The sequence below is a fragment of the Sus scrofa genome, chromosome 9, assembly GCF_000003025.6.
Source record: "Sus scrofa isolate TJ Tabasco breed Duroc chromosome 9, Sscrofa11.1, whole genome shotgun sequence".
NCBI classification, from domain to species: Eukaryota; Metazoa; Chordata; class Mammalia; order Artiodactyla; family Suidae; genus Sus; species Sus scrofa.
The window spans coordinates 92,150,376-92,170,450 of record NC_010451.4 but is presented as its reverse complement, the minus strand read 5'-3'; the positions used below and the strand labels follow the sequence as shown (position 1 = coordinate 92,170,450).

General features: G+C 40.3%; 1 protein-coding gene across 6 annotated transcripts in view; it reads left to right on the top strand.

Moving 5' to 3' along the window:
- The window catches only part of IGF2BP3 (insulin like growth factor 2 mRNA binding protein 3), a 167,479-nt gene that overhangs the window by 101,814 nt on the left and 45,590 nt on the right, over positions 1-20,075 (top strand). For all 6 annotated transcript variants that reach the window (XR_002335867.1, XR_002335868.1, XM_021063450.1 and 3 more), the window contains 2 exons: positions 10,493-10,544; positions 10,639-10,702. Coding sequence is in view for 4 of the 6 variants with exons in the window: in XM_021063450.1 (XP_020919109.1) it covers positions 10,493-10,544; positions 10,639-10,702 (116 nt within the window). In the remaining 2 variants the exon portion in view is untranslated. The remainder of the gene's footprint in view (positions 1-10,492; positions 10,545-10,638; positions 10,703-20,075) is intronic.

Below are 20,075 nucleotides of genomic sequence, written 5' to 3'. Positions count from 1 at the left end.
GGGAGGGACTTTGGATCCTATCTGAAATACAAAAGGAAGCTCTTAAGAGTTTATAGTAGTATATGAATTGATGAAAAGCTAGAACTATCCACTGGAAAGATAGTGGAGGCCACTTAGGCAACTCAGAAATTTCTGGTAACTATATTTTTAAAAAGTAAAAAAAGGAGTTCCCGCTGTGGTGCAAAGAGTTAAGGATCCAGCATTGCCACAGCTGGAGTATAGGTTGCAGTTGCAAGTTGAATTCATTACCTTTCCTGGGTACTTCCAATGCCACAGTTGTGGTTGAAAAAGGAAAAAAAAGGAAAAAAAATTCATTTTGATATTTTACTTAAGCCAGTATACCTAAGATATTAAAATTTTAACATGTAGTCAGTATTTTAAAAATTGAGATTTTTATTTTTTTTGCACCAAGTATTCAGAATCTGGTGTTTGTTCTACATTTTAGCACATCTTAGATATGGATTAGCCACATTTCAAGTGCTTAATAGGCACATGTAGCCAGTGGCTGTGACACTGGATGATGCAGGTCTAACTATTATGAGAACAGTTGGAAATAAAAATGAATGTGGGGAGACAACTGAGAAGCATGTTGCTATAGTCCAGAGAGAAATGTAGAGGCAGGAGAGGAAGCCACTGGCAGGTCCAGTGCAATGGGTAGGAGTAGCAATTTGTAGGTGGACTTGTATTGAGCTTGAGGGAGATGCAGGAGCAATGATCAAGGCTGAATGCAAGGTTTCTGGCATACGGAACTGTCGATGGTGTTGCCACTCACTGTGAAATGTAGTGGCAGAGGAGAAGGGAACTCAACATTGGGCTTAGTCAGATCTCAGGCATTGCCTGAATAAGGTCCCTCCTGGTGCTCCTCTTGCTCCATGGCTCTGAGGTCTGTGTGAGTGGATGATAACTTGGACTTTTCCCTGTCTGGGTTGCTCTGCTCACATGATTTTATGGAATCCTAAATTATAGTTTCCTCCTCATGTTAGAGGATGTAGCTTGTGAAAGGTGAGGACGGCTAGAGAGTTGTGAACTCTGGAAAGTGAGTGTGTTACCCTGAGGCTGAGATTCCCTCTGTGTTGTGTTGTTTTGCCTGTGCCTGTGGCATGTGGAAGTTCCCAGGCCAGGGATCTAACCTGCACTACCTCCAGATCCTTAACTCTCTGAGACACCAGAGAACTCCACCTCAGGATTTTATCATTGATGAAGATGATGCACGAAGTGGCTCGTGGGTTGTTGGTGATCTGGTCTGTGTAAGAGTTGACCTCCTCAAGTTGAAACTCCTTTTCAGAGAGAATGGTTTGAATGTTATCTAAGTAATTGTACTGGTAACATTTTAGAAAAAGAAGGTGTGTGTGTGTGTGTGTGAGAGAGAGAGAGAAGGACCTGGTCACTTTGCTGTACAGTAGAAAATTGACAGAACACTGTAAACCAACTATAGGAAAAAATAAAAATCATTAAAAATTTTAAAAAAATTTAGAGAAATCTACTTTAAGGTGGATATTTTAAAAAACTACCTTGGGGAAGAGTTCCCACCGTGGCTCAGCAGTACTGAACACGATTAGTATCCATGAGGATGTGAGTTCAATCCCTGGCCTCACTCAGTGGATTAAGGATCCGGTGTTGCCGTGAGCTATGGTGTAAGTCACAGACGCAGCTCAGGTCTGGCATTGCTGTGTCTGTGGTGTAGGCTGGTGGCTCCAGCTCCCAATTCGATCCCTAGCCTGGGAACCTCCATATGCCGTGGTTGTGACTCTAAAAGAAAACAAAAAACAAAACAAACTACCTTGGGAGGTCCCACTGTGGCTCAGTGGGTTAAGAACCCGAAGATGTTGTCTCTGTGAGGATGAGGGTTTGGTTCCTGGCCTTGCGCAGTGGGTTAAGTGTCCAATATTGCCTCAGATGTAGTGTATTTCGCAGATACAGCTCCATTTTGACCGCTGGCCCAGGGACTTTCACATGCTGCAGGTGCAGCCTTAAAAAGAAAATTTAAAAAAACTACTTTGTATTCGAAATTTGTGCCAGTATTTATTAGAAGTGCTATTGGGACGTTCAGTATAGAATTGTTTTTTGTTTATTACTGTAGCTGGCTTTCTAATAGATGTAAAAGAACAAAGTTCCTGGGATGGTTTTAATCCATATCTGGCAACAACTGGTTCTTCTGTAAAATGTGTTGAGCTGTATTTGTAGGAAGTTCCCTTTATCTCCACCTTTCTGGTGGCTTTTCTCCTGCTCCTATTGAAATGAGGAATGACCAGAATGACTGCTTTCTTACAACCCCTCCTCAAAGTCTCGGTCTGGTTTTAGTATTTGGGAGGTTATTGGTGTGTATGTGTGTGCATGCGCAGTCATGCTTATGAGCAAAAGGTCTTTTGGGACAGGAGAGTGCTAAGTATCCTGCTTTTAATTTTATTATAATTTCATCATTTTCATAATGCTTATGACTTCCTACTTCCACGTGTTTTTTATATGAATTCATGATAAATACCTATTTGCTTATATTACTATGGACTGTTTCTTTCTTTGTTTTGTCCTTTTGCCTTTTCTAGGGCCGCTTCCTGCGGCATATGGAGGTTCCCAGGCTAGGGATCTAATCGGAGCTGTAGTCACTGGCCTATGCCAGAGCCACAGCAACTTGGGATCCAAGCCACATCTGCGAGCTACACCATAGCTTACGGCAACGCTGGATCCTTAACCCACCGAGCAAGGCCAGGGATTGAACTCACAACCTCATGGTTCCTAGTTGGATTCGTTAACCACTGCGCCACTATGAGAACTCATATTACTATGGACTTTAGAATGAATCTGGAATTCGTTTCTTTGCTCTTAAGGTAAAAACTCTTCTGTGGCTTCTTCTTAACTCCTTACCTTTTTTTGTTCCTCACTAAGTATTTGGTTCATGGATAACTTAGACATGGTCCCTTCTCTTAAGAAGTTGAGAGGCTAGTGCAACCCTATTCAGAGGTGCTACACCGAATGGGGTGCCTAAACTATAATGCCCAAACCTGTAACATCACCTTCTGAAACACCTCAGGCCAATAATGAGGCCTTGGAATCTATGATCAAATATGTATTAAAAATTATGTGAAGCATGGAAGCCTATTAGGCTGTTAGGAATAGGTTACTTGTGACACACCTGACAGATAATCACATCACTGTTAATAATCACTAGTCTAGTGGGAGGATAAAGATCAGTGAAGAGATGATAAAATTACATTGCTTTCATTTCCAGGACTCTGTAAGCTCAGGTGCTATGGAAACGGGGGGCACTTGATGCAGCCTTAAGTGTATGACTGGAGCATAGGTATGAGGGAATGATACTGAAGATGATGGGAGAGGTAGGCAGTACCAGATCATTGATGACTTCCTACATCATGTGCAAGTTTGGCATTTTTGAAGACAGTAAAGAATAGTAACTTCTGGAGTTCCCTGGTGGCTGTGAGTGGATTAAGGATTCACTGCTGTGGCATGGGTTCCATCCCTGCCTGGCATGGGAACTTTTGCATGCTGTGGGGGCAGCCAAAAAAAAAAAAAGCATAGTAACTTCTAGCAGGAAAATAGTCATGGGGTGGTGGGCTGCAGACAAGGATGGATGTCAGTTAGACCCTTGGTTCAGATGATTGAGAGGTGATGGGATCTAAGCAGTGGGTATAAAGAATAAGTTATCAGTAGATTTATCTGCAGAGCACGGATTATTCCATACCCGTAGGGGATCAGCTGAAATATACCTGGTTTAGTGAGGGGAAGGACGATTTCTGGGGAGAGGAACTCTGGTAATGTATAGGGTCCAAAGATAGTTTTGGTTCTTTATTTTGGTATTTTTGTGTGTGAATAAACTAGGCTACTGGATTTTAAGAGGGACAGGTAAAAACTTAATCGTGATGGTTTCCCAAATGTGTACATATTGGCAAAACTGTTCAAATGTTGTGCAGTTCATTGTGTTTCAATCATGATTTTTTTTATGGCTGCACAACAGCATTTGGAAGTTCCTGGGCAACACGTTGAATTGGAGCTGCAGCTGCTGGCCTACGCCATAGCCATGGCAGTGGCATGGATTCAATCCCTGGCTTCAAAACTGCATTTGTGACCTGTACCACAGCTTGGGGCAATGCTGGATCTTTAAGCTACTGAGGCCAGGGATAGAACTCACATCCTCCCAGAGATAATGTTATGTCCTTAACCTACTGAGCCACAATGGGAAATCCCAATAATGCTTTTTAAGGTTAAAAAAAAAAAAAAAAAAAAAAAAGAGGCCATTATGTAGTAATATTGATTTTAGTTTTTTTTTTAATTTATTTTTTTTAGCTGCCTCATGGCATGCAGAAGTTTTTAGGCCAGGGATTGAATCCATGCCACAGCAGTGACAATGCTTGATCCTTAACCCCCTAGGCCACCAGGGAACTCCTTATTGTAGTGATTTTCAATTGCTTTATTAGAATATAATAAACGTACTATATAATTCACCCAATGAAAGTGCATGGTTAAGTTTTTTTTTAGTATATTAATAGACATGCTGCCATTACCACAGTCAGTTTTCATCACCTCAGAAAGAAGCCTTCTGACCTCCCACCTTCACAAGCCCTATGTAACCACTACTTTTTGTCTTGAGAGTCCTCCATAATGGTGGATGTTTCATATGTGATATGAAATTTCATATATGATATGGTCTTTGGTGACTGGCTCCTTTCATTTAACATAAGTTGTCTAAGGTTCGTCCATGTTGTAGCAATGTGTTGGTACTTCATTCCTTTTTATGGCCAGATGATACACCATTGAATGGCTGTACCGCAATTTGTTTGTTCATCCATTGATGCACATTCCCATTGTTTCTACTTCAGGCTATTATGAACGATCTTAATTCTTAACACTATCTGAAGGAAAGTGATGATTTTTGCATTTATCATGTAATTCTTTCTTTGCTATTTTTACACTTGGGTGATTTTTTCTTTTTCATTTTCTTTCTCTCTCTCTCTCTCTCTCTTTTTTTTTTTTTTTGCTTTTTAGGGCCACACTCGCGGCATATGGAATTTTCCAGGCTAAGGGTCAAATTGGAGCTGCAGCTGCCGGCCTGCAACGCAGGATCCAAGCCACATCTGCCGCATACGCTACAGCTCATGGCAATGCGGGATATTTTAACCCAGTGATCGAGATCAGGGATCAAACCCACATCCTCATGGATACTAGTCGGGTTCTTCATCTGCTAAGCCATGATGGGAACTCCAACTTGGGTGAATATATTTATTGTTATTTTTACTTATTTATTTATTTATTTTTAAAGGAGCTATCTTTATTTATTTTTATATATTTTTAAATTTTTTGTTGTTTTGCCTTTTCTAGGGCCGCTTACTGCGGCATATGGAGGTTCTCAGGCTAGGGGTCTAATCACAGCTATAGCCACCAGCCTAATGCCAGAGCCACAGCAACGTAGGATCCAAGCCGAGTCTGCAACCTACACCACAGCTCACGGCAACGCCGGATCCTTAACCCACTGAGCAAGGCCAGGGATCAAACCTGCAACCTCATGGTTCCTAGTCAGATTCATTAACCACTGAGTCACGACAGGAACTCCCAAGGGTGAAGGTTTTTAAAAGAGTGTTGAACATTTGGGATTTGTAAGTCTTCAGTATATAAAAAGGAGAAATTCTACCAAGACATTTCCTCCAAGGCTTCAATTTCCCTTCTTTCTCCTTCATTGGAATTTAAACTATGCAAGCATGAGAGTTCCCCCTGTGGCACAGTGGAAACGAATCTGACTAGAATCCATGAGGAGGCAGCTTCAATCCCGGGCCTTGCTCAGTGGGTTAAGGATCCGGTGTAACTGTGAGCTGTGGTGTACGTCAGCAGCTGCAGCTTCTACTCAGCCTCTAGCCTGGGAACTTCCATATGCTGCAGGTGCAGCCCTAAAAAGCAAAAACAAAACAAAAACTTTCTAAGCACAGAGAAATGTTTCCTTTTTGGCTTGAGTAAAATAAATTCATTAAGAATAAGATTTGGAGTTGTTAAGAGATTTGTGAAAAGGTTGGAAATGCTTAGTGGAAGTATTTTTGTTTTTGTAACTTTTAAACAAGGACATTGAAAAGAAACATTTGTGGCTGAGCTAGATAGGAGAAGTAGAAATACATGATGATCTAGAAATGGAGAGGAGACAAGAACCTAGGGGTGGGTGGTTTATGTGACAGATGACAGGAACATTTGTCTTGTCTTCCTTCTGAATGCAGGATGAGTCAAAACATCAGCACTTATCAAGTGTAAGTTATATTTACTTTTTTTTAAATTTAATTTTATTTTTTTGTTTTATAGTTCCACACCTGTAACAGAAGGAAGTGCCCTGGGCTAGGGGTGGAATCAGAGTTGTAGAGGCCAGCCTGTGCCATAACTACAGCAATGTGGGCTCTGAGCAGTGTCTGCGATCTGCACCATATCTCATGGCAATGCCGGATCCTTAACCCACTGAGTGAAGCCAGGGATTGAACGTGGTCCTCATGGATACTAGTTGGGTTCATAGCCCACTGAGCCACAACAGGAACTCCTGTATTTGCTTTTTGAGAGTTCAGTGGGATGGAGTGGCATGACACAGTTGGGTAGTCCTCCTTGATGTGGCAGATCCAGACAAATGCCTACTTAATAGATTGGAGAAAAACTAGTTATTACAGCATTGCTGAGTCATTTGTGAGTTGGATACCCTTTTGGGATTTGGGGATCTGACTGGATTATTGACAGTAAACAGACTTCCCCCATCTCCCAGTTGTGATTACCCCAATAAAACCTTGAGATGGCATCAGAAATCCAGTGAAATCCTGAAATTCCCATTGTGGCTCAGTGGAAAGGACTCTGACTAGTATCCATAAGGATGCAGGTTCAATCCCTGGCTTCACTCAGTGGGTTCAGGATCCAGTGTTGCTGTGAGCTATGGTGTAGGTCGCAGATCCTGCTCAGAGCCCACATTGCTGTGGTGTGGTGTAGGCTGGCATCTACAGCTCTGATTTGACCCCTAGCCAGGAACTTCTCTATGCCATGGGTACGGAAAAAGACCAAAAAGAAAAAAGAAAAGAAATCCAGTGGAATCAACTTAAGGTGTCTAGGTTAAAACTCCCTAAGTTGTGCTGTTAAATTGTTCTCAACCAGGTACCAAGATGATTGATTTTAGAGTTTAGTTTATTGAAATATAATTTATATACAATAAAACATACCATTGTTAGTGTATAAGACGGTAGTTTCTAATTTCTAGAGATTTAACACATGGGATGGTTGGCAAATACTATTATCATTACTTAGAATGTTTAACTCTTAGAAACAATTTTTTTTGAACCTACTAAACTTTATATATGTGGTGAAAAACTTGGTCATTTCTTCAATTTAAGTTAAAAATTTACTTGTATCATTTATGCCTTTGTCTATGTGTATATATTGACATATAAATATATGTGTATATTTGTGGTTATACATACATAAATTACATTGATACATTTATATATCACTTTGCCAGGCACCTTTTGGAGAACATTGGTTTCAACGGCATTATTGCCGGTTTAGTCAACATTGTTTATAAATCATAGGTATTTAACTTTTGTAGTGTTCTCTCTGTAATAATAAAAGTTTATGTACTATAAGCTAAAATATGTGGAGAATAATGCATTTAATGAACAAATTACTTTTAGGTAGAATTAAGGATGATGTTTATTTTAATTTACATATTACATTGGCACTTGGCCCCTACTTCCTACATGCCTCCTCCACCATCTCCAGCTGCCTCTATACTCCTGCCCCTCAAGATACCCAAGTTGCTATAAAGCTCTACTATTAGCGTGGCTTTCATTTAAAAGCTAAATTTTAGGGAGTTCCCATCGTGGTGCAGTGGTTAATAAATCCAACTAGGAACCATGAGGTTGCGGGTTTGATCCCTGGCCTTGCTCGGTGGGTTAAGGATCCGGCGTTGCCGTGAGCTGTGGTGTAGGTCGCAGATATGACTTAGATCCCGCGTTGCTATGGCTGTGGTGTAGGCTGGCAGCTACAGCTCCAATTAGACCTCTAGCCTGGGAACCTCCGTATGCTGTGGGAATGGTTCTAGAAAAGGCAAAAAAAGCTAAATTTTAAATGGTAGATGTACCTTATTTTAAAAGATATACCTTTAAATGCCTTGTTAGAATTCTGTTAATTTACAAAAAAACTTTTGGTATTAATTTTATGCTTTAAAAATGTAAGTAGATTGCTGTTTAAAGTTTTTTTAAGTCATTACATGTGTATCATCTATTTGGATGGCCTTGTGAAAGGTTTTCTGTTTTTTGGCCTTTATAAAATATGTCTGTTATCAACAGTATGTGCACAGCAAATTCACCTCTAAAACAAGTGAGCACTGTTATTTATAGGGTACTGTTCCTAATAAGTTATACTAATATTTCCTCCTGAGAAGTATTGACTTCATTTATGAAGTATTCAAATGTCTTATTGTGTGTGTATATTTTAGGTGCTGGGGATAGTACAGTATACCAAAAATTCCAGTTCATGTGGAACATGAATTCTAATGGCTGACACAGACAAATGAAATTTTATATAGTCAGTTAACTATTCAGAATTTTAAGTAAAAAAAACTTTTTTTTTTTTTTTTTTTTTTGGTCTTTTTTAGGGCTGCACCTGTGGTGTTTGGAAGTTCCCAGGCTAGGGGTTGAATTGGAGCTGTAGCTGCCGACCTGCACCACAGCCATAGCAACACGGGTTCCGAGCCGCGTCTGTGATCTACACTGCAGCTCATGGCAATGCTGGATCTTTAACCCCCTGAATGGGGCCAGGGATCAAACCCGCATCCTCTTGGTTACTATTCAGGTTCATTACCACTGAGCCACAACAGGAGCTCCCAAAAAGTTAAGCTTAAAAATTTAAACTGTAACTATAATTTGAGATAGGGATCAGTGTACTTCCAGGCCTCACCCAAAGGAAACATACTGTGTTAGAACTTAACTATGAAAATGCTAACTATACCATTTACAAATAGGTGTACAAATAGGTGTTAACCTTACTTTAAAAGGAAAAAATAAAAGTTCATCTCCAGAGAAACTTTGCTATAGTTTTCAGTCTGGACTCGGCAGACAAAAGCTTGAAAAGTACCACATAAAATAAACATTCCTTTGAAGAAATTACTTAAAATTAAGTAGGAAAGTACCCCAAAACCTTATTTAGTAGGAGTTCCCTGGTGGCTCAGTGGGATAAGGATCTGGTGTTGTCACTGCTGTGGCTCTGGTTACAGTTGTGGCATGAGTTCACTCTCTGGCTCAGGATCTCCTGCATACTGAGGTCACAGCCAAAATAAAACAAGTTATTTAGTGTGCTTCTTAATGGTTTACTGTGTTCTGGGGGAGGGGGTGTGTGTGTCAGGAAACATTCTTAAGGGACTGTCCTTCAAATTTTGCAATTAAATTGATGAATACATGATTCACTATAAATTAACAGAAGCTTATTTTGTTTTACTTTTCAAGAAAAACTTGTTACAGTTCTTGAAGTGAAAGATGGTTGAATTTGGTTTATACCATGAGATGTACACCTGCAGTTTATACTGCAATAACATTTAGTTACTGTTTTAATAGCTTTTCTTTAGAATAACATGCATGTGCAGTAATGCAGCTACAGGAAAGAGTTTCAAGTTGTACTTTTTCCAAACCAGTGTAAACTGAGAAATGTGTACTTCTTTTTATACTTTGTTTTTTTTGATCTTTTTAGGGCCACACCTGTGGCATATGGAGGTTCCCAGGCTAGGGGTCCAATTGGAGCTGTAGCCACTGGCCTACACCAGGGCCACAGCAATGCGGGATCTGAGCCTTGTCTGCAACCTACACCACAGCTCAAGGCAACGCAGGATCCTTAACCCAGTGAGTGAGGCCAGTGATTGAACCTGCGTCCTCATGGATGCTAATTGGGCTCATTAACCACTGAGCCACAAAGGGAACTCCTTCTTTTTATACTTTCTACCATCCAAGTATTGATCAACCAGTTAGGTCAGTCTTTAATTCAAGACTCCAAGTAGAATATCTTTGTTTATTTTCCTGATCTGCCTTGAGACTAGTCTGTTTTGATATATCTGTTATAGCTGTAAAAGGAAGTTCTTTGTAAAGGAACATCTTAAAGATAAAACCTAACTTGAGCCCTTGTCTCATGATTTGCTATGCCAGGAGGAAGAATGACAATGTGTTGGCTATGTATGTATGAGAAATAAATACTTCTTTGTCCTCTAACCTTAGGAACCAGCGCTGCAGCTTTGAACACTTACTCTGAGTCCCTCTACTTGGTTAGATGATCTTGAAGTCAGGGATCTCATGACAGGCAGGAGAGAAAAACCCATTGTATGCTTTCTGTGGGGCTCTTCTCTCACTTCTACCCAAATTCCAGTTAATTTGGGGGAGGAGTTTCATTTCCATCCTAGTCACGAGGTGATTTTAAAACATATTCCTGCCCTCAAGAATAACGCGGGAAACTGAAACTTTGTAATTTTCTCTCCACCTCCTGATAGGTGCTGGATGGTTTACTAGTCCAGTATGGAGTGGTGGAAAGCTGTGAGCAAGGTACACATCTTCTCAATTGCTTTCAAATTTGTAAAAGGAAGAAAGTACAGAGAAAACTAACTTTTTTTTTTCTTCATTTTTTTTCTTTCTCTAGTGAACACGGACTTGGAAACCGCAGTCGTAAATGTAACCTATTCCAGTAAGGAGCAAGCTAGACAGTAAGCAGTTTGAAATTTGTCTCTGCAATAACCTCGGTTCTATATAGTACTTATATTTGGAGCTGGTGGGTAGTGGACAAAAACTTTATTTTGCCAAGTTTGACTTTGCAGTTCTTTGTAAGTTTGAATGTCTGGTAAGAATCTTCATTGGTTAAGGTTTTATCACATTTTCAATGTATCTTTAATGCGAATAATAGAATGATATACTATCAAGCTGAATTACGTCCATTTTGCAAAAAGCTCTGGGCCTGAGTGTCATTGCCAAGTTACACAAAGGCTTTTTTTTGGTATGATAAATACATTGTCGCTGTTTTACCCAAAGCTGGTAAATTGATCATAGGTTAAACTAACAGCAGTGTTACATGTTTAAGTTTCCTTATTCACCGATTTTTCTAATGATTACTGCTGTCATTTAGGAGCATGCAGACATTGGACTAAGGGATATGGTGGAAAAAGTACGTTCTGGTGCAATAGACAGGCAGAGTGTCACAGATCAAAAAAATCTCCCCTAGAAAATGATAATTCTGCAGGCTTTGGTGTAATCTAATGCACTGATGATGGGATCCTCATTCCCTCTCTCTTCTGATCAAGTAACTGCCTTTGACCGATCTGCCCAAAACACATGGAGGAATAGCGGTTAAGGTGCCCAGCAGGGCTGAGTGTCCACAGACCATAAAGTCTGAACCACCTCCAGCCAAAGTGCAGGGGGGAACAGACTGTCCTTTGTGTGGGAAAGGCAGGACCATGATAGCTGACCCTGAGCCGTAAAGGGGAAAGGCAGAGCCAGCAGAAAGAGTGGGGATAGAGCTAGGCTACCAAGGGCGGTACCCACACATGGAGGGACTGTGGAAAGGAAGATAGGGCTGGGCGGGAGATGGAAATTTGCATAACACAAGTGAAACTCTATTTTTTTTTAATTGGTAATATTCACATGGTTCAGAATTTTAAATGTCTAAAGATCTCCTTCCTAGTGTCATCCCCAGTTACCTTCTACAGAGGTAGATAACCTTAGGGAAGACTAGTACATGTGTGTATTCTTCCTTTTTTTTTTTTTTTTTTAACACAAATGATACCAAAACATTTGAGTGTTTTATACATGTGAATACATCTTTTATAGATGCACAGAATTTGACTGTATGAATATGGAATGACTTAGTCCCAAATTGGATATTTAGGTCTCTTGGAGTTAGGAACAGTGGTGTAGTGAGTTTATTTTTGCAAGTGTTTGAGTAGAGACATAGATTAAATTTCTAGATGTAGATTTGCTTAGTCAAGATGAATACGCATTTAAAAAATTTTGTTGGGGAGTTCCCTTCGTGGCTCAGTGGTTAACAAATCCGACTAGGAACCGTGAGGTTGTGGGTTCGATTCCTGGCCTTGCTCAGTGGGTTAAGGATCCGGCATTGCCTTGAGCTGTAGTGTAGGTCGCAGACGCAGCTCGGAACCTGCGTTGCTGTGGCTCTGGTGTAGGCTGGTGGCTATAGCTCCAATTAGACCCCTAACCTGGGAACCGCCATATGCCGCGGTTGCGGCCCCAGAAAAGAAAATAAATAATTTTGTTGGATATTGATGAACTATCCCTTATACCGCTTGAGCTAGTTTAAATTCCTTTCAACACTGTGTGAAAGTCCATGTCTCTGTAATTCTCCCTAATACAGGGCTTTATCAAACTTTGCCCATCAAGTGAGTGAAAAGTAGTATCTAATCATGTTAATTTCATTTTTTTTCCCTCAGGAGCAAGACTCAGGATTCACTTTTAATGTTTTAACATTAGAGTCTTAATACATTTTATTTATTTATGTATTTATTGTCTTTGGTTTATGTCACTTAATAGGATAATCTCTAATTCCATCCATCTTACTGCAAATGGCATTATTTTATTCTTTTTTTGTGGCTGAGTAATATTCCAGACATATACACATCCCCCACATCTTCCTTACTCAGTCCTCTGTTGAGGAATATTTAGGTTGCTTCCATGTCCTGGCTATTATAAATAGTGCTGCTGTGAACATAGAGGGTGCATGTGTCTTTGAATTATAATTTTCTCCAGATAAATGCCCAAGAGTGGTATTGCTGGGTTATATGGTAATTCTGTTTTTAGTTTTTTAAACTAAACTTTTACTTATTAATGTAAATGAAAATATCAGAAGAAAGGGTGGGGGAAAAAACTGTAATTGCAATGTATACATCTAAGGATAACCTGACCCCCTTGCTGTACAGAGGGAAAATAAAATAAAAAAAAAATATCAACCAACATCCACATCAAAACTCCACTCAGAGCTTACTATTAAACACAGCCCAGCAAACCATTGCCCCTCCCCCTTGTGGGCCTATAGATCTGGCCCCAGGTGCCTTGCTTCCTAACACCGTATTCTGCATCTAAGATCCAGTCACACTGATCTTTGTTGAGATTCTTCCCCACCCCCCACCAAATACCAAGTTCTTCCTACCTGTAGTTCTCAACATTTATCTGTTGGAAATTTCTTCCCATGGATTTCTGCTTAGCTGGCTCCTCATCATTCCAGTCTCAGATCAAATGTCCCCTAAGAGACTTTCTCTGAGTAAAGTAACTCTTTCTTCCTAGGTCCTGTCCTCATTATACCATTTTATTGGTTTCTCTGCATTGCATCACATTAATTTACAGGTTAATTGGCTTCCTCCTGACCCCATAACAGGAAATTCACTAGAGCCATGGCTTGTCTGTTTTCAGTGTATCCTTTGCATTTGGTACAGTGCCCAGCACATAGTAGGCACTCAGTGAATAATTTTTAGCTAATCACAGTCTATTTAATTAGAGACTATTACGTCAGGCAACAATCTCAGGCTTATTTCTATCACTTTAAAAAAAATTTTTTTTTTTTTTGGTCTTTTTAGGGCCGTATCCACAGCATGTGGAGGTTCCCATGTGAAGGGTCTAATCAGAGCTGCAGCTGCCGGTCTTCACCACAGCCACAGCAACACAGGATCTGAGCCCCCTCTGTGATCTACACCACAGCTCATGGCAACACCAGATCCTTAACCCACTGAGCAAGGGCAGGGATCGAACAACCCTCAACCTCATGGTTCCTAGTCAGATTTGTTTCCACTGCACCATGGTGGGAACTCCTCTATCACTTTTAAATAAGCATAGCCTATAAGGGAAAATGCAAGTGGGGCAGGACTCTCCACCCACAGAACTTCAGCTCCAGTCTTGGACACTGCTGCCCAGGGCATCTTTTCTTCCTCTACTCTTCCTTGCTTCTTCTCTTTAATACATTTTAAAATATTATATTTTTCCTTCATTTGTTTAAAAATGTTAACAGTATATTATGAGGGTATTACAGAATAATATGAATTGTAAAATAAACTGATTTACAAACTTTATTCTTGATTAAAGAATAAAGTTTGTAAGAAATCAGTTTGTACAATTATCATAGAAGAGGAAGGACAAGAAAATTTCAGGTGGATTGGAGGGTAAAAGTGAGTGATGAGAACAGAGAAGCTCCATTCATTTACATGTTCTAGTCGTTACAAAGATCTGTAATGAATACTTGGTAGAGCTACCTCTGTTAGATGGAAAATAAGGGATAGCATGGGAAACCCAAGGATATTTGGAGTTTGTCAGAGGCCTGTGTTAATTGCCTTATTTGACAATTTAGGAGAGGCAAGCTAGGTAAAGAGGGAACATGCTTAACACTGAAGTAGTTGTATGGGAGAACGCATGTTGGGTACATACCTACAGAGCTTGGAGGAGACTTAAAGTGAACTTTAATAGGGACATTTGACATTATCAACTCCACCCTGCTTTAAAAAAATTCTAAAGCATTTAGAGTATAAGCACAGGAAGAGCAGACTGCTAGTCAGGGCAGAGCTTCTTCTACACATACTCCTAACAAGATAGCAAGCTGAATGTGAGGGTCTTTTCATTCTGAAAGTACTTCATGGTGATTGTTAGAGGTTGTTTGGGTCCTGTTTTGTTTTGCTTTGTTTTGACCACTCGTAGGGCATGTGGAAGTTCCTGGGCCAGGTATCGAACCATGCCACAGCAGTGGCCTGGGCTGCTGCAGTGACAGTGCTGGATACTTAACCCACTGTGCCGCAAGGGAACTTCTATCAGGTCCTGCTGATCGCGAGGGAGGAAAAGACTGTTAGGAATTGATAGTTTAGGTAATTATATAATAGAAACAAATTGGGCATTTCAGTGAGGGAAATAGTCATCATGTCCTTTATTCTAAGAGTCAATCCGTTAACATTTATTGAGAACCAACTACTGACCAAAAGTTGCCAATGGACTGAAAGGCCAAATCTCTGTCCTCAAGAATGTGCCTCCCAGTGCTGACAGAGTATTTGGAGAGGGATTACCTGATTTAATTATTGTCCAAGTTGAGTTTCCATCTAAGAATACTGGATTTTCTCCCTTGAGAATTCCAGAAATCACAGAGAATTAGAAAATAAGTGGGTATTTAGAGAAAGTTAATAGATTTAAAGAATGGACAGATGAGTTTTGTGTGCAATGTTATGAAAATGGTTTATTACAAATTTCTAGTAAGTTTTTAGAAAAATATGTCAAGTACATTATCATTCTCTGAGAATTTTGTCTGAGAGACATTGGGTGTAGTGGAGAAAGCATGGGCCCTTGAGTTGACTGTCCAAGCTCTGAGTGTCACCTTGACCTCTCTGAGCTTCAGTTTTCCAGCTCAGAGAGAGTTGATAAATGAGAGTTGACAAAATGAGAGTTGATAAAAAACTCATAATCAGGCATATTTATAGGCAATGGTCTTATCAAATGGCCTGGTGCCCACTGAATAATAATTTTCGTTTGACCCACTGGTTTGGGGCTGCCTGTAGAGCAGCTGAAAGTGGAGCTGATATGGAGGAGGCTGGTCCATCCAGGCACTTGGTCCACTGAACCCTGTGAGCCCGCTCTCTGAGCTCCAGCAAGAATGTCTGCTGCCTGCGCTGACGTGGCATTTCTTCTTGCCCTTCCCTTGGCAGCCATCCGAAGCTTACTTTAGGTGACAAGGGCTGAGTCGACATTCTCAGCTGTCTTCTCTTTTCCCCTTAGCATCTGGAGTCTCTGTAACTGGGATGTGCATGTGCGAGTATAGCATGAGGCTTAAGAGGATACATTCCAAAATCCGATTCCATGGGATGGACTCCCTTGTGCCACTTTTATGGCTGTGACTCTGGTTAGGTTCATCTGTCTTAGCACAACCCTGTCTGTAAAAAGGGAATAACTATAGTCTTCAACTCATTGAGGCTGTTGAAGGAAACTAATACAATGCTTCAGACACTTAGCAAAATACATAAAAGGTAGTAAGAGCTCCTAAGTTAGCAGCTATTAGGCATTTTTCCCTAGCATTTTTTCACTGCTATTGATAACACTCTATTACCATTCAAGGTACTTCATTTCAGATGACTGGCCACTGACACTCAGGAGTAAGGGACCTAGTTGAAAAGCCTTCTTTTTTACTTAAAGCTCTGTGAGTGACACTTTTAAGAGGATTCCTCAATAAAGCTATGTCTCTAAGACAAAATTTAACATGGAAATTCCTTCTACCTTGTGGCTAAGAAAAATTAAAGGTTAATAGTGTCAGTATTACTAGGAAATGCATTTGTTTTAGCCTTAAGCCTCAAATTATTTATTAAAATAATAAATGAGTAAAGACACTGACAACTTTTTTTTTTTTTTTTTTTTTTTTGCTATTTCTTGGGCCGCTCCAGCAGCATATGGAGGTTCCCAGGCTAGGGGTCGAATCGGAGCTGTAATAGCCACCAGCCTACGCCAGAGCCACAGCAACACGGGATCCAAGCCGTGTCTGCAACCTATATCACAGCTCACGGCAACGCCGGACCCTTAACCCACTGAGCAAGGGCAGGGACTGAACCCGCAACCTCATGGTTCCTAGTCGGATTTGTTAACCACTGTGCCACGACAGGAACTCCTTAAATAAATTATTAAAACCAGAGGTATGTATTTAGAGTTTATTGTTCCTGGAAGCAAGAGAGTCTTGGGTCTCCTTCCATCTTCCAGGGTTGCTCAGATAACACTTTTATTTTATTTTATTTTATTTTTGTCTTTTGTCTTTTGTTGTTGTTGTTGTTGTTGCCATCCCTTGGGCCGCTCCCACGGCATATGGAGGCTCCCAGGCTAGGGGTTGAATCGGAGCTGCAGCCACCAGCCTACGCCAGAGGCACAGCAACGCAGGATCCGAGCCGAGTCTGCAACCTACACCACAGCTCACGGCAACGCCGGATCGCTAACCCACTGAGCAAGGGCAGGGACCGAACCCGCAACCTCATGGTTCCTAGTTGGATTCGTCAACCACTGCGCCACGACGGGAACTCCCAGATAACACTTTTAATTGGAAGATTTGTAACAGGTGACAAAGAAATAACCCTTCAGAATTTGTAGGTATTTAGTTCTTTGCTTTTTTAAGAATTCTTATATCTGATGTGTATTTTTGTTGTTGTTGGGGAGTAGGAATATAGTTTATATTTTGAAGCTGTTATTGCAGATCTTTTTATATTAGTTTGAAGATCTATATCAGATACAGAAGTGTTTGAAGCAACTTGGCTGGTGGCTAAGGAGAGAGTTTTTACCATTAAAACTTTGAAAATTATGTGCATTGAAGATGTATTCTGGAAAAAGAATCAGTAGAGCGAGTAGTGAGACAAATTTGTTGCCTTTTTTGCCATTCAGAGATAATGACTGTGAAGTTTGCCAAGTTTGGTAGACTTGGGCCCAGGTGTTTCAGCTTTTAAAAGGTCAAATATCATCTGGTAGAGCTGTTCAGGTTGTCTTTCTGTGAAATATATTTATACTATTAGTAATCTCTGTCTAGTATTTCATTCCTCCCACAGTCTGTGTAGCTAGTCCTCTACTGGGCATCGAGGTTGTTTGCACTTTTTTTGTTTTAGAACTAGTTTAGCAATGAAGTCCTTTGTTGGTAAATATCTGGGCTTTATCCATAACTGTTTCCTTAAGATGCATCCCTGCCTTCATACTATTTGGCTTTTGGTAATTATTGCTGAATTGTATGTCTCAACCTCTTATTCTTGGTACAGTGAGAAAATGAAATGGTTATGACTTCAATAACAGCTAAGCCTCATTTTGTTAGGATCTATGTTTTACCCAGCAGTGAGGTGTAGGAGTAAGAAAAAGGAGATTTTGGAGTTGGTGTTGTGGCTTAGCAGGTTAAGAACCTGACATAGTGTCCATGAGGATTCAGGTTCCATCCCTGGCCTCGTTTAGTGGATTAAGGATCCAGCATTGCTGAGAGCTATGGCATAGGCTGGCAGCTGCAGCTCTGATTTGACCCCTAGCCTGGGAACTTCCATATGCTGCAAGTGCAGCCTGGAAAAAAAAAGAGATTTTTAGACATGGAATTTAGAATTGAAAGGGACCATAAATTTAATCTTTTAGTTTTGTAGGTGAGGAAGCTAATGCAACCAACAAAATGACCTTTCCATGGTTCCATGGCGACTTTTTGTTCAAATTGGTCAAGAATTCTGGTCTCTTAATTCATTCTTGTTTGTACTGTTCAGATGGGTCTCATTTCTTCTTTCTCTTTCATCCTTAGAATAAACTACTTATTCTCTCTTGCAAGGCCCTTTCAGCTCTACACTGTGATCTACCCCAATAAACTCATCAATGCCAATAAGTGCTGCCAGCTAGCAAAACTACTCGCCATCTACTGAATGAATGTTAAAACAGCATCAGGGCAGAGTCCAGCAGTAATGGGAAACAGCATCCTGAGTAATACACATGTGGGATAAACATTCTTAATTTCTGTTGAATTGAGCACAAATGTTTTGAATAATAATGACGATGGTTGTTCATCATGCGTCTTGCGTATACAGTAGAGTTGGTGAAAATACTATAATGTTTTCTCCTGAACTCAGCAGACCACCAAATGAAGCTGTCTAGGAAACTCTGCATAAAAAGGCTACAGTGGTTGATTTAAAATTCAGAAACTTAGCATCTTTAGTCATGGGAAAGTAATTGCATGCAGTTAAGTTTTATTCCTGCACCTTCATCGTGTCCAAGTTTGGAACCCTGTGGGTTGAGGAGTTGGGAACCCTGCTTCATTGGCAGTTAGTAGTGGAATCTATGCAGCCCGTGCTGCCTGCTCCCTGACAGGAGCACCCTGAGTTTGGAACCTTTGGGACCCAGACTGTGTGCTGGGTACAGGGGCACTGTGCGATCTGACCTTCCTGAGTGAGGGAATCTTTTCATTTCCCCTCAAAGAAATCTTTTTAAAGCAGCACTGTGAAGTTTGGAAGTTAGAACTTATGACAAGTTGAGAGAGTTGTTTCTTGGGACACATGTGACTTTATTTAAGAGCCCCAGAATACATACAAGTGTCTAGTGACGTCCATGTGGTTCTCTGTTTATTCCCATGGAGAAGGATGTCTGTCTCTCTGCCTCTATCACTGAAGGAAGTTAATTACCTTTTTTGGTATTATTACTGAATTAATTCCACATTCAAACTTTACTGACTCTCTTCTGAAGTTGGCGTTACTCATTTTTGCAGTGGGAAAGGAAGTTGTAGGGTATTGCCTTTTATGCTTGTAGTTATAGTTAATTTCCTCTTTGGCTTTGGCTTTCCTTACGTTTTTGAAAGAACTTTCATTGATATGTTTTCTTTTGGTCTTTGGAAAGGTTTAAAGTTGCTTTTTTTTCATTTTTTTAAGTTCTGTTGAAAGTTGATATACAAGGTTGTGATAATTTCTGCTGTACAACATAGTATTTCAGTTATACATGTACACACATCCATTCTCTTCATTTCTTTTCCCACATAGGCAAGGGTTTTATCCCCAGACCAGCGAAGTAGGTTAAGGATTGGGCATTGCTGCAGCTGTGGTATAGGTCACAGCTGCATCTTGGATTCAGTCCATGGCTTGAGAACGTGCATTTGCCAAGGGTGCAGCCGAAAAGAAAGAATAAAAGAGTCAAAATATTTAATCCACATTTTCCTTTAAGAAAAAAGGGGAGAGGGAAGAAGCAAGGAAAAATGTGTTAGGATTCTTGTATCAAGGCATTAGTAAAACAAGTCATGCCATGTGCCCGCTCTCATCCAAAAAGCTAATGAATAGAATGTTCTTTAACATAGGGAATCATATGGGAAATGTTCCAAGATAGATTATATTTGGAAAAAAAGAAAGTCACAAGACTATGCATATCATGATCTTAGTTATGCTTTTAAAGAAGGTACTGAACACATACACACCTGTGTGAACATATGGAAAGTACTGGTCTGTTTGCAGAAGTTTTCAGAGTTAACAGTTACTGTGGGAAGGGTCTTCAAGGGTTGATGATGGTGACAGAAATTTTTTTTTTCCTTTTTTTTTTTTTTTTTTTTTTTTTTTTAGGGCTGCACCTGCTGCATAT